The 14298-nt window shown below is 42.5% G+C and overlaps 3 protein-coding genes across 4 annotated transcripts; 1 reads left to right on the top strand and 2 right to left on the bottom strand.

The window, feature by feature from the left end:
* Positions 1-1369: 1369 nt before the first annotated feature.
* Wdfy2 (WD repeat and FYVE domain containing 2) lies at positions 1370-4472 on the bottom strand. The gene is made up of 7 exons (XM_011140950.3): positions 4151-4472; positions 3482-3623; positions 3203-3408; positions 2890-3129; positions 2675-2813; positions 1929-2128; positions 1370-1848 (listed from the first exon to the last, which is right to left on the bottom strand). Exons 1-7 carry the CDS (start codon positions 4309-4311, stop codon positions 1710-1712), a joined length of 1227 nt encoding a protein of 408 aa, XP_011139252.1. The 5' UTR covers positions 4312-4472; the 3' UTR covers positions 1370-1709.
* Positions 4473-4680: 208 nt separating this feature from the next.
* Positions 4681-8915, top strand: LOC105183080 (ribosome biogenesis protein BOP1 homolog). The gene is made up of 8 exons (XM_011140949.3): positions 4681-4967; positions 5088-5855; positions 5938-6616; positions 7565-7774; positions 7864-8141; positions 8217-8316; positions 8378-8573; positions 8659-8915. The coding sequence occupies exons 1-8, from the start codon at positions 4863-4865 to the stop codon at positions 8810-8812; spliced, it is 2490 nt and encodes an 829-aa protein (XP_011139251.1). The 5' UTR covers positions 4681-4862; the 3' UTR covers positions 8813-8915.
* LOC105183079 (tRNA (adenine(37)-N6)-methyltransferase) lies at positions 8590-12054 on the bottom strand. Of its 2 annotated transcripts, none has more exons than XM_025303313.1 (4): positions 11821-12054; positions 11232-11555; positions 9043-11153; positions 8590-8954 (listed from the first exon to the last, which is right to left on the bottom strand). In XM_025303313.1, the coding sequence occupies exons 1-3, from the start codon at positions 11925-11927 to the stop codon at positions 9770-9772; spliced, it is 1815 nt and encodes a 604-aa protein (XP_025159098.1). In that variant the 5' UTR covers positions 11928-12054; the 3' UTR covers positions 8590-8954; positions 9043-9769. The 2 variants fall into 2 exon arrangements, with proteins under 2 accessions (XP_025159098.1, XP_011139250.1); XM_011140948.2 differs by having other exon boundaries at positions 8590-8700.
* Between the last annotated feature and the right edge of the window lie 2244 nt (positions 12055-14298).

Raw genomic sequence — 14298 nt, 5'->3', positions numbered from 1 at the left:
TTCTTTTGATTCGTGATAGATGGCGCTGTAATCGCAAAAAATTAGATTTTCTGCAATTCTCCAGAAATGATTATTGGATTGAAAAATAAAAAAATACCTGTTCAATATTTTTGAAAATATTTTTAAAAAACATAATAACAGTTATTCCCCCCCATCCCCTCAGGGTAGGGTGGGTGGTAACGTTCAAATCTCAAATGAGAACCCACATTTTTCATTGCAGAATTAGATTTTAAAAGTAGTTTCTCGGAAAAATTCAACGCTATCTGTCACGAATGAAGAAAATTGTTTCCATAAAAACTTCACGTAAAATCTAATTCTGCAATGAAAAATGTGGGTTCTCATTTGAGATTTGAACGTTACCACCCACCCTACCCCGAGGAGATGGGGGGAATACCTGTTTAATATTTTTAAAAATATTTTTAAAAATATTGAACAGGTATTTTTTTATTTTTCAATCCAATAATCATTTCTGAAGAATTGCAGAAAATCTAATTTTTTGCGATTACAGCGCCATCTATCACGAACCAAAAAAAAAAGTTTCGGACGAAACTTATGTATTTTGTGGCGTAGAATCCGAATCTGCAGTAAAAAATGGGGGTTCCCATTTAAGATTTTAAAGTTGCCCCCCACCCCCACTCCCCGGGAGTGGGGTGGGAGGTCGAGTTTGATATCATTGGATGTCCCCCTTCGAGACGAACAAATTTTATTACCCACTTTTTTTGATCCGACATGTTTTCCAGATATTACGATTTGTCAGGTTAAATGGGACACCCTATATATTTAAACTGCGGATGAAATAGAGCGTGAAAATACTTTAGAGACTTTGATAATAACTAAATGTGCAACATACAGACGCGATTGCGGTATATACATTCGGGGAAGGCTGGATTCTCGGATGCGAGCCTTTGAAAAAGTCACTACTGACGTGAGTGTAATTTCATGGAAGGTGCAAAGTTATTCGATTAATCTCAATCGAAAAAGTCCTACTTCGAAACAATCTGATGTGGTGTAAATTTGATCATAAAAAATCCAATCTTATTCCAAAAGATCTTACTTCGAAATTCGTAGTTATATATCTGTGTTGTGTTGAGATTACTGACGTACTTCGATCCCTATTTAGTTTCGTGTCTCGCGTACACACGTGCTTTCAAAACGGCTCGTACATTTTTCTTCTTGACCGTCGGCCCGACGAAGGAATTTGTTTCTTATCAACGCTGCCAGGAATTCAGCTCTCTCATCGGGCCGCTGGCTGCGCTCCAACATCCCGCCTCGAGAGAAAAAAATTGTGCAAACCGTCTCGAAGCCGACTGTACATTTACATCCTCCAAGGATTCCTCGCTCGCGTGCGATTGCACCGGTTTTCTTTTCCGGAAGTAGTCTCGACACGCGACGCTCTTCGTAACGACCATTAAGTCAACATAGTCGCGCGTTGCGTTCTCATCGTCTCCCGAACTATCTTGATCTAATGCAGAAAATAGATATAGATTAAGCATGCTCTAGTGTGTTATCACGGATAAATCGACTGACCGATCATCGTTCGACATCTCGGTACGCCATTCGAAGCGATTCACATTGCACGAAGGGCCGACTTGCAATCAGACGTAATTACACGATCACAAAAATAGGCTCTGGAGTATTCTCCCGAGTGCGACGACACCTCTGTATATCCCGCGTAGTTTGATTTCGCACATTTCCTTGCCGACATACATTCACTGAAAAAGCGCGGATATATCCCAAATCTTAATAACGCGATCCTGTCCGATGGTCAGCAATCTTCGCCTGACGATGTCCAGGTCCATCCCGACAACGCTGTGCTTGGCATCGTGGAAAGACGCCAAGGACGATTGACTGAGTAGAAATAAGAAGTGATTGAATCAGGTGTGCCTCTGTAAGTTTGTGAGCGGGAACAAAATGTGCGAGAGACTTACTTTTCAGATTTCAGCTGTATATGACACTGGTCGCAGACTCTCACTTCGAATTCGAAGCCCATCGCCGGGATCGGTATTCGCTGCGATGTGCATCGGGCGCACAGCGCGCGTCCGCAATGGCGACAATGATGCTGTCTCAGTCCCAGTTGCCGTTGGTCCATCATCGCCTTTATGTTCCAGAAGAAGGGCCTCCCGCATGCCTAGGTTGCCACACATTTTAGAGAAACAGCATGGAACTTGCTTTTACAAAATGACAATCGCGCTAATGTGAGAACGCAGAGTGACCCATGCAAGTCTGGCTTAACAACTTGGTATCCCGAGAATTATGCGATCAATTTTAATCGCATTGGTCTTGAACTTCATGGGCTGCTTCAAGAAAACACAATGGTTGCATAACCGCTCGGTAAAAACCATCGTATTTTCTGAACGCAGCCATATTCAGGAATCTTTAAACCTGTGTCAAGATGTATTCTCATCCGTCCGTTTTGAAAGGTAGAGCAGAGGTAAATTTAAAATTCTAGATAAGTAAACTTTAGTAGGTGATGATACGTCACCATTAGTCTTTTCCTGAAACACTTTCTGGACTAAAAATATACACATGCTCCATAATTCAGGGGATTTGCTTGTACAAAAAAACATTGTTAAAAATGTCGAGCAAAATTTTCTCAGGATTTTTTGCTAGTCCAATTAAGTCTTATATGGATCACCCTATATACGACACTGTGAAAACTTTGAGTAAGGCATACTTGACAAGTGTCGGATTCAACCCAAGCTGCTGTCTCTTTTCTATTTGCTGCCATGTTCCAACAAACGATCACACCATCCTCGCCTCCAGATAAGAGCACACGCTCTGCACTTGCATAGCATAATGCCGTCACCTTGTTGCTAAGAAGATTTTAGATTGTATTTTCTAAGAGTAAAATTATTCAGAGGCTAAAATGAGTTCTCTTTATAAGCTTACTGGTGTCCTTGGAGCTCGTAAGCGGTGCCTTGGCGGCCTCCGATATCCCAGACGATAATGCTTCGGTCAAAGCTACCAGAGAACAACAGCTGTTTTTCGGAATCCCATGCCAGTGTATGAATACTTCCTCTATGCGCTTTTAACGTGGTAATAAAGGTAATGCTGTTATTGTCGAGTTTCAACATTGCTATCTGACCAGAGTAGTCCCCTACAAAGGCATGTTTTGATTGGGCATCGAATCTGCAGCGTCGAGTTAAGCTTCTATAGATGTTTCACAAGTTGCAAATATCCGAGTCATTTTGTTAAAGGATACTGTAGAGCGGTGTACCATGCATCTGTCTGGTATGAGCCCAACTTCTGTCCTGTCTCAGAACTATGTATTTGAAATAACTTATCGCGCCCTATACTTAAGATCCATTCGCAATCTGGTGCAAAAATTATCCCTGTTACTCTTGCTTGATGCGCCAAATATTCACGCATCGCCGTCATTCGATTATAATCTTGCTCCAGAATGAATTCCTGCAATTGTAAAGTCAAATTACATGTTCTAGTTAAATGTAATCTTAATGAACGTGCGAGTAATTTGACATACATTTATGCACCCATTATCTAAACCAACAAACAGTTGCCTGGTTTCTATACAATAGTGCATGGAGGTAGCACCTGCTGGCATGTATTGGCAAATGCTCGGCCAATAATGGCCAGAGTCACGTTTCAGCCATACTCTGATTGTCCTATAAAGATGTGGAAACAAAATAGGTAAGAAAATCATTGAAACTGAATCCTAATATTTAAAATATAGATTCTAATTTTTAACTATCCTGAGATATTGCAAACTTTTCAATCATATATCTGAATCTATTATTACATATCCTTAATTTCCAGTTTCTCTCGACGAAGAAGCTCATCGATTGATTATAATTTAAGAGCGAGATATTTTTAGAGTTTCGTCAGACACGCAGAGTCTATTAGTACGCCTTATTTGGTAATGATTATCAGGAAAACATGATTCTCATTAAACAGCAATTAAATTCATCTGCGTAGAGTGTTATTTTCGCAGTGTCGTAAGTACCGTGCAACGTTACGAGGGTAACGTTGCAGCACAGTGAGGTGTGTCCTTTCGGACGAAAGTTGCGCGCAGTTTCAACCGCGCGAACCTCGGTTGAACTGCGAGTCGATCGGGCGACGGGAACGGCATTGCGCCTCAAAGAAGAAGAAAACATAATCCTCCCGGAAGACCGATATCGACGAGCGCGAATACCTGTCATCGCAAACACTGATTACACCCTCTTCGCGCGGTATGATGATAGCCGCGTTGACGTCGTCACTACATCCTTCCAATTTCGACAGAAGGACCGGCTTACGGCTGTTGCTGAATTTATCGTGATTTACTCCCGGGGCGGGTTTTATCTCCGCTGCCATTTCTCAACCGCGCGAATGTAATCTCGCAAATGAGATTGTCATTTGACAGTTGTCGGTCTTCGATGTCGATCGTGGTTCACGCGCTACTCAAGACCGCACTTCCTACGTTTTTCCATCTCGCACTTCCTGCCTGCCGGAGAGATGGTGGCGAACCTATCAGCTGTTTCGTGTAACAGTGCGTGGTGCGCCGTTACGAGAGCGTTTCATGTGGAAGTGCGGGAATCTGGGCTAGTGACATTGCATCCACACGTTTCACTAAATGCACGTGGTTCCTGGCTCTCATATAACCTCTTTCAACCGGTATAAACTGCTGTAAGGCCATTGCACGTACAAAAGTTTTAGTCGTAACCGTAAGTCCGTAAGCAAATTGACCAATCACAATTCGTATATTTCGAGATGCTGGATTGTGATTGGTCAATTTGCTTACGGTCTTACGGTTACGACTAAAATTTTTTACGTGCAATGGCCTTTAGTCAAACCCGTGAATTTGGAGGGTAAAGTCATTAGGAGGCAAGGAGAAATAACCGTAAACTTGGTTCAACATTATAAAAATGGCACGGAAAAAAACGATAAAAAGGAAACACACTAATCCGGAAGAAGAAGAAAAAGAAAAAGGGAGAACTGAAAATGCTTACGTAGAACACAATGTCGAGGAGGTATTATCTTATTGTTGCATACACATGTTCTTACTGTTATCTACTTAATTTAAGCACATATTGTTGTTGTGCTGCTAGTAACGTAATAAAAAATACAAACTCATTGTTCCAATATTGTAGGATTCTGACACAGAAGACTTGTTAGCGGCTGAGGTAAACGATTATGAAGACTCTTCAGATGAAGCGATAGAGGAAGATGCAGATATACCTGATTCAGATACAGAAAAGGATCTTGTTGTTTTTACATCGAATGATGAAGACAGTGAACTCGAATTTGAATCAGATTATGAATCTACGGATGCTGAAGATTCAGAGAATATTACATCAGAGAGCAACTCTGATGAAGAAGCAAAAAAGATTCCACAGATCAAAGAGAGAGATAATAAAGAGAAATTAACAGACAATTCTGTCAAAAAGATATCAGTATCTAAAAGTAAGATATTAGCAAAAAAAGAAATCAAGTCAATAAGTAAATTAAGGGATAAAAAAGATCAAGGAGATTCTCAAGAGGTACAATCTAACAAAGCTAATTCATGCAATAATCAGGAAATTGAAAATGTATCCAATACGGAACATCAAGAAGAAGATGAATATGACTATGATAGTTCAGATGAGGAAGATATTCGCAACACAGTTGGAAATATTCCATTGAAGTGGTATGATGATTATGATCATGTTGGTTATGATTGGGAGGGTAAGAAGATCTTAAAACCTGAAAAGGGCGATGAATTGGACAATTTCTTGAAAAGAATGGAGGATCCCAACTTTTGGAGAACTATAAAGGACCCTCAAACTGGTCAAGATGTTGTGTTAAAAGAGGATGATATAGATTTGATAGTAAGGATACAAAAACAGAAGATACCTGATGTTAAGTTCGATGAATATGCAGTAAGTTGTATTTATATTTACTCAATTTGGAAATATTGTGGAAATACAAGAGTATTTGCTTTATGTGTGTCTCTGATTACAGCCATGGGTGGAATGGTTCAGTTCTGAAGTGATGAAAATGCCACTTCGTAAATTCCCTGAACACAAACGTTCCTTCCTGCCATCTAAAGACGAAGCGAGACAAGTCTCGAAACTGGTGCATGCTCTGAAAATGGGCTGGATGAAGTCCACCGCCGAAATGAAGAAAGAAAGAGAAGAAAAGAACAAGGGGCCAGAGTTCTACATGCTGTGGCAATCTGACGATCAGGCAGAAGAAATGCGTAGAATCCACAAACACATTCCAGCACCCAAGAGACATTTGCCCGGTCATGCAGAGAGTTACAATCCGCCACCGGAATATCTGTTTGACAACAGAGAGCTCAAAGAGTGGAGCAAGTTAAAGGCAACTCCGTGGAAGAGGAAATTGCACTTCATACCACAGAAATATAATTCTCTACGAGAAGTACCTGCATATCCCAAGTACATCAAAGAGAGGTTCCAGAGGTGTTTAGACTTGTACCTTTGTCCCAGAGCGTATAAAATGAGATTGACGATAAAGCCTGAGGAGTTGGTTCCACAATTGCCAGATCCAAAAGATCTGCGACCATTCCCGACCAAAATGTCCATGGTATTTAATGGTCACACGGATATGGTAAGAAGTATTACCACGGAAGCAATGGGTCAGTACATTGCGTCTGGTGGAGATGACATGTCCTTGAAAAGTAAGTTGCTTGATTCATAATATATAGAGTGAGGCACCTAAAATAGGCCACCAAAATAACTATGAGAATATGCAAGATAGAAAATAATGTTAACTATAGAAGTTGTAGGGTTTTAAGTGACACATTACATAGCAATATTAGTGTGACTTTGAACAGCATCATTGAAGTTATGAGAAGGTCACCTTGAATTTTTAAATGGAAATCTTCATTTTTTAATATCTTTTTCTATCAATTAATCTGAACAACTTTTACCTGAAACATTTTTTCATTTGCGTATTATTTTTTTAGATATTTATAAAAAATTCGATAACATTTAATATTTGGTTTACAATATTTCAGTAACTATTTGTTGGAAGAAAAAATGGTACTATACTTTTTTATTCTATTTGGTCTCAAGAATATGCTGTTATATATAAGAATAGTGCCTTAATTTTTGTTAATTTGATGACTGAAATTTCTAAAGGTCAACAAATTAATAAAAGTTAGGACATCTATTGTAACAGCATATCCTTGAGATTAAGTAGAATAAAAAAGTCTAGTTCCACCTTTTATTCCAACAAATACTTACTGAGATATCATAACTCAAATATTGAAAAAGTTGCAGACCAAAAGTTGTTCAAATTAATTGATAGAAAAATAAAAAATGAAGAGGTTTTTAAAAAAATTCAAGATGACCTTGCTATAACCTTGATAACGCTGTTCAAGGCCATACTAGTATTACTATGTGATATTTCTCTTTCTCACTTGAAGAACCCTACGACTTCTGTATTTAACATTCTTTTCTACCTTGCATATTTTCAAAGTTATTCAGGTGGCTTGTTTTAGATGCCTCACCCTGTATGTCCGTATAATATTAACTTAATCATCAATTGCACTCGCTTCAGTTTATCTCAACTTAAAAATTGCATCCTACGAACAAAAGATAATATTAATAATGTATCATTACAGTATGGGAAGTATCAACAGGCAGGTGCGTCAAAACAGTGCCTTGCGGTGGTGTTATTAGGAGCGTTGCTTGGTGCCCGAATCAAGCTGTATCGCTGATAGCCGTCGCAGCTGACAAGAAAGTTCTCCTGATAAATCCCGGACTCGGAGATCGTCTGATCACTAGCAAAACTGATGAGCTCCTGGAGATAATACCGCAGAGCGACATAATAGGTAATCGACGACTGACGGAGTTAGATGAACCGTTGCTAATCCGTTGTAGAAATAACTATAGACAGGATTAATATATTCTCTCACACCAGTAAGCGAAAGGGTGAAGGGCGCAGTACAGTGGGAACAAGCGGAGGGCGAACACTTCAACAACGGACTCAGGATGATCCTAAACCACTTCAACATCGTGAAGCAAGTAACGTGGCACGGGAAAGGAGATTACTTCGCTACTGTCATGCCGGACGGTCAAAATCGATCTGTTCTCATAAATCAATTGTCGAAACGGAGGTCTCAGTTGCCCTTTACCAAGTCGAAAGGATTGATACAATGTGTTTTGTTTCATCCGATTAGACCGCATTTATTCGTCGCAGTAAGTATCAGTAACAGAAACACGTGACAGAAATGTTCATGCTCATTCGTTTTACATATACGTTGTCTTCTTCAGACGCAGAGGAATGTCAGGGTATACGATTTGGTGAAGCAGGAGATGATCAAGAAGTTGCTGTCCAATTCACAGTGGATCTCCACGATGGCTATCCATCCCGGTAAGCTAAACGCGCATACGAATTACGTTCACGGTGTTATATCATTGTGGCTTTCTTTTAGGAGGCGACAATGTGCTGGTGGCGACTTACGATCGCAAGATGCTTTGGTTCGACCTGGATCTAAGTACTAAGCCCTACCAGACGCTGCGACTGCACGGGACAGGCGTGCGCGGTGTGGCGTTCCACAAACGGTATCCCCTGTTCACTTCCGGTGCAGATGACAGAGGACTCATTGTATCTCACGGGATGGTCTATCAGTAAGGCAATTTGTGCAGAGTCTTTTTGAATATCGTTTGTTTCGTCGTTGTGCACCGCCGCGATAATGTTTGCGCATCTTTCCAGCGATCTCCTGCAAAATCCGCTGATCGTGCCGCTGAAGAGGTTCTGCAACCACGAAGCGTACAACGATTTTGGTATCTTGGACGTCATGTTCCACCCGACTCAACCGTGGGTGTTCTCTGCGGGCGCAGATTCTACCATAAGAATGTATACATAGACACTTCGACGTCGACGAACTCGTCACTACGAGGAGCTGTGCAGTTGTAATTTTAAAATGACACGTAGCTTCATACGTGAAATATACGCACGTTGGTTTTTTACTCACCGCGTCTTTATTCGACTCGTCAATTTTACCCGATCTAGATTGTAATCGCACATAAAGACAAAATATAGGAACTTGTATACTCGCGTCGAAGTGATACTTATGTGTAAAACATAAAAAGTTACCTTTATCCTACTAAGACATGCGAGGTACGGCTGTGTTAAATTACCGGATCTTCGTTCTAACGTAACTTCATTAAAATATCACATAATCCAACTTTTGCTTTCTTCAAGGTAGTCCCCTTCTTCGTTTACACGTCGTTGCAGTAGGATTTTCTATTGTTCTAAGCAGTGCCGCGAGTCCACTCTCCTGTTAAGCCTTGTGGCAACTCCGTCGTCTTTGCGCGACTCCGCAGACTCGAAGCGAATCCCCTCAGCGTGCTCTTCAGTTTTGGGAATAAAAGAATCACAGGATGCCAAATCGGAATAGGATGATTGGGTGTTCCAGCACTAGTATGTTTTCCAGCCGAAGCCCGCTTCACAGACGGTACAGAGTATTATCTTCACGAAGCATACGAATCTACAAGAATTATGCTCGACTGTCAAGTAGTCAGCTCAGCAGTCTGAAAGTGGACTGGGTTCGTCGCGCGAGTGTCAAGCTGCTTGCCCCCTCCGAGGCCGCTTCAACTCTTCTTCGTTAGTTCTCAGCACGCGCGATCCGCTTGTTCAATCCAACCACATCTCGCATATCTGCGCGTGGAGAGAGCTGCAACCACGGAAGATGATACCTACAGCTATTCCACTGCATGCTATCAGCTACAGTGGCTCGTCGCTTCCGCTCACTGCACGTTCCCGAGAGAGTATGCTTTCGCACTCAACTCCCAGGGAGAAGTTCTTGCAGCGTGTATGTACATTAAGATATCGAGGAGTGCCCCAAGCATTGCCACTCGGGCTCCCCGCAGTCGCAAGTACGGCCTGCGTGCCGCACTTGGAACACGGTGACGACACCTCTGGTGTCGTCGAACCTACACGTGATATGCAAGTCGTGTATAAGGAAAGTGTAGAACTGGCTGCCCCACCTCTGCCGTAGGTACACCGACCTGGGGTCCTCCCTGAGCACGTTCTCTATCGCTTGCTTCTGCTCGTCGACCTTGTCGTCCAGAATCTCGCTCAGCTGCATCAGGGCGCGCTCGTTGAAGATCACCGACAACGTCGCCGTGCGAGGCTGCGATATCCAGTCCGGCACGCGGATTTCCGAGAAGTTGCTCTCCGTCATTGCGTTCGCCTGCCCGGCCGGCACGCTCGCGGCCGCGTGGATGTTCGGCAAGGTTTGCGACGGTGTCAGAGCCTGGGACTCGAGCCCTTCCTCCCCGTCTGGCGCCTCGCGTATCCCCATCCTCACAGGGGAGTTGTCGACCCTCGCGTGCAGCACGTGACGGTTCACCAAGTCCACGTCGGTGCCGCAGACTGTGCTCGGCCCGTCCGCTCCGTCCAGCAGTCTGGAGTTGCGGGAGATTTGATTTCCCGTGTAATTGATCTCGTTGTCGCGCTCTCTCTGCGTGCGCGCCGCTTCTGGATTGCTCATGTCTACGTCCTGCAGTCTGCTATTCAAATCTCTGATCGAGTCCGCCAGGGTCGCTTCGGTCGCTGAGGTTGTACTGTGGTCGGTGGACGAATCTACTTCTGTCGTTGCGTTGGGCGACCTACTCTGAGCGCGGTATGATCCTCTGTGTGAGATATCTACATTCTGCAACAAAGTGACTGCATTAACACGGTTTTCCGTCAACTGGCCAGGTTGCCTGGTGATGTCGTAGCTGCCGAGATTCGGGTAACCCTCGTACTCCTCCACTTGCAGCCTCAAGGCTATCTCCTCGTCTCTGGAAACGTCAACAGGCTCGACTTGTTCGTCGTTATTGACGTCTACATCGTCGGTGGCGGAGTCGATCGACTGGCTCTCACTTGAATTGAGGATCTCCTCCATATTGTGAAGCATATCTGAGGCATTCGCGTTGTTCTCCCTTAGTCTGTTACTCAACTTCTCAATGTGAAGTGGGCTGTCATACTGCGGTATGTAAGGCTTTATATCGAGAACGGGGGTTTGATTCACCATGTCGACACCTTCGAAATATATCGTGTGATTTTCAATCTTCAGAATCTTAACTAGACTCAACCCGATCGGACAAGGCCGGTGCGGAGAACGCGTAGAGAATACGCCTGTTCTCACTCCGTTCAATCTCGGCGGTGCTACTTTTGCACGAGTGTGCGTGGAATCGTTTCTGTGAAAGTGGAATAAAATCCTGTTGGGAGAAGAAAGCAGAGTGTTAGCTTTCTATCGTCTCATCGCTCTAAATTGTTTTAAAGTTATTATACTTTACCACATATGAGAAAAGTCCTGTAAGCCTTGTAAGGCATGATCCGGATTCGTAAATACAGAATTATAGAGCGTTAGCTTCCCAGGAACCTTTCCGCAAATTCCAGGTTGCCGCGGAGTGGCTCTTTTGTTAGGGAACCAAGTGGAAATCACACCAATAGGCTTCAACTTAAGAATCTCTTGTTCTTTACTTGTGCTAGGTTTGGCTTGCTCCGAAGATATCAATTTAGACTGCGGAATAGTTTCCCCATGCTGTTGCAATTCCAAGAGACGTTTGATATTGTCGACATCCTTATCCAGTATATACCTCAGACTTTTCACCTGTTGTCTGCAATAACGAACCAACTCTTGCAATTTCTCAAGCAATCCTATCATACAACTTTTACACATTTTGATGGAAAAAAAAGAACCAAAGGTTCGTTTGTTATCGTTGAATTGGTGTACACTTCTAGAATTTAAAGAAATACATAGGTATACAGTCGAGACTTGTTGGGAAAAAAGAAAATTAGTGCAGCTAGTTCAGCAACAGGAAACAAACCTCAAGCTGCGAGATACACGGCTAAGGAAGCGAATAACATTCGTCAATGAAATACCTCAAATTATTGATCTCCCGCCTCGCTGTGTTTAACTGACCGAGCAAGTGTTTAGCGTTCAACGTAGAATTCTGACAATTCGAGTCCATGCTCGCCGTTGCCAACATTTACTCGTCCACAGCTACCTGTTCGTCACCTTCTCGTCGGACGGACTCGAATCCCTGGGTCTTCTTTATAGCTGCACTGCTGAACTGGTGCAGTAAGTTAAAATGAGACAACTATATTTTTTCTCACTCAAACTTATTGCACTAGTTCAGCAGTGCAGCTATAAAGAACAAACCCCCTGTCAGACCGCCGCAACAACAGCGCAATCTGCGCGTCGGACGCGAAACCAATACCCCGCGCAACTCGCAACGTCACCGCTTGTGGCGTAACTGCGGCTTGTGTCGTTACTCGTCAGTGACGTCAGAAGGTTTGTTCGTGTCGCATGTTCTAAGTTCTAGGGTTTGTTTTCTATTGCTGAACTGGCTGTACTAACTTAAGCCAGCGGCACACGATGCTTGTTTTCGTGCTGGATTGCTTGCTGGATGAAAATACTGCGTTCTGATTGGTGCATTTCCATCTATCTTTGAAAATATACCAATCACAACGCAATATTTTCATCCAGCAAGCAATCCAGCACGAAAACAAGCACCGTGTGCCGCTGGCTTTACACTTGTTCTCTTCTCTCCCTTTCACTAACTCCTACATGTATATCTATTTCTCTTTATGTTCTCTGAGTGTACGGTCGCGGACATAAAGGTTGTCACTTTTTTTTTAATGACTTTCGGGACGCATCGAGAAAGATGAGAGTTGCTGCTCCGCCTGCGGAGCACGCCTGCGCAGTAATTCACAACGAAAGGCGAGAAATGAAATATACGTGGTATGACATAAGTATGTCAACAATTATTGCGTTTAGCGGAGAAAACCGCTCAATGAGCGATTAGTGACTATTGGTCCTTACTGTTAGATCCTTACATTCAGACCGATAACGTTGACGAATTATTCCACAGTTGCTCAACCGTTGAGTGTCGTGAACGCACCTAATTCTTACATTTTGAAAAATCAGCAGTGGAGGGATAAATACATAGTGTAAGTCATTCAAATAGGAATGCGTCTTTTGCAAGGTATTGAACAGGTATGTATATTAAATTTTAAGTGAAATCGTATTTATTTAGTCACTAATCGCTCACTGAGCGGTTTTCTTCGCTGAACGCAATGATTGTTGACATACTTATGTCATACTACGTATATTTCATTTCTCGCCTTTCGTTGTGAGTTACTGCGTAGGCGTGCTCCGCAGGCGGAGCAGCAGCTCTCATCTTTCTCGAGTCGGGATGCGTCCCGAAAGTCATAAAAAGAAGTGACAACCTTTATGTCCACGACTGTACAGAAAACATGTAATCGTTTTCAAAATACAGGATGCGTCAAGGATCAGTAAAGACCGGGTAGGCCGAAGATCGCTACAAATGAAGACATCTCGATAGAAATATTACAATCATTTGTAGAAGATCCCCATACCTCTACACGAAAAACTGCCCAGGCTCATAAAGCTATAGCTATAAAGCTATGTAGCGGCTTTATAGCTGTAGCTATAAAGTCGCGAAATTTCAATTTGTAATTTCTTTCAAATGCTTGAGTGTTGCATCGTCTCCAGTTAACAGTAACTTTTGCTAAACCTATATTACATTTCTGCCAAAGCTCGTCAAAATCAGTGACCCCAAGTTTGGCAGTAGCCCTTGTCAGATTTTAGTCCAGAAAGAATTAGCCTCGCTCTCGCGTCGCTGAGCGAGAACGAGAGCGAGAAAGAGGGAAAGATATTCTCGCTCGCGTCGCTAAGCGAACACGAGAGCGAGAAGGAGGGAATTATATCTCTCTGTCGCTTGGTGCGCCGACGATTGCCGAGCGTATGGTCCGCATGGATAAACTGAGGCCTTGTCTACAATACGTGTTGTAAGTTGTAAGCCGTAAGAACTGACCAATTATAGCCGATTGTTTTTGTAATAATCGACTGTGATTCGCCAATTCTTACGGCTTACAACTTACGACACGTATTGTAGACCAGGCCTGAGCCGGCTATGGTGCGTGCGTGATGGGGGAAATCAGAAAAGAGTCGTGGACATTGGCATCGTAGTTCATGTGCACGGTTCTACAGAAGGCGCCTCACACTAGGTTCAACTAGAAGCGGCCTATGACACTTCTCCTTCTTCTCTCTATTTTTTGGTGATGAACAGTTGGATAGGTTGGACGCGCATGCGCAATGATTTCGGCATTAAGAATCTAGAACGAGTAAAGTAGGGTGCTATTATTCTGGGACTTAGTTAAAAATTATTATATATATAAATAATTATAAAATTTTAAATTATAATAATAAATAAATATAATTAAAACAGTTATATAATTAAAATAATAATAATAATAAATTAAAATAATAATAATTAAAAATGTAATGCAATCAAAAGATTGATTTCAAAAGGCGCGAAAACGCGCTAAAGAGAT

The sequence above is a fragment of the Harpegnathos saltator genome, unplaced genomic scaffold, assembly GCF_003227715.2.
Source record: "Harpegnathos saltator strain DR-91 unplaced genomic scaffold, Hsal_v8.6 scaffold54, whole genome shotgun sequence".
NCBI classification, from domain to species: Eukaryota; Metazoa; Arthropoda; class Insecta; order Hymenoptera; family Formicidae; genus Harpegnathos; species Harpegnathos saltator.
This window is presented reverse-complemented; position numbering and strand designations above follow the sequence as displayed.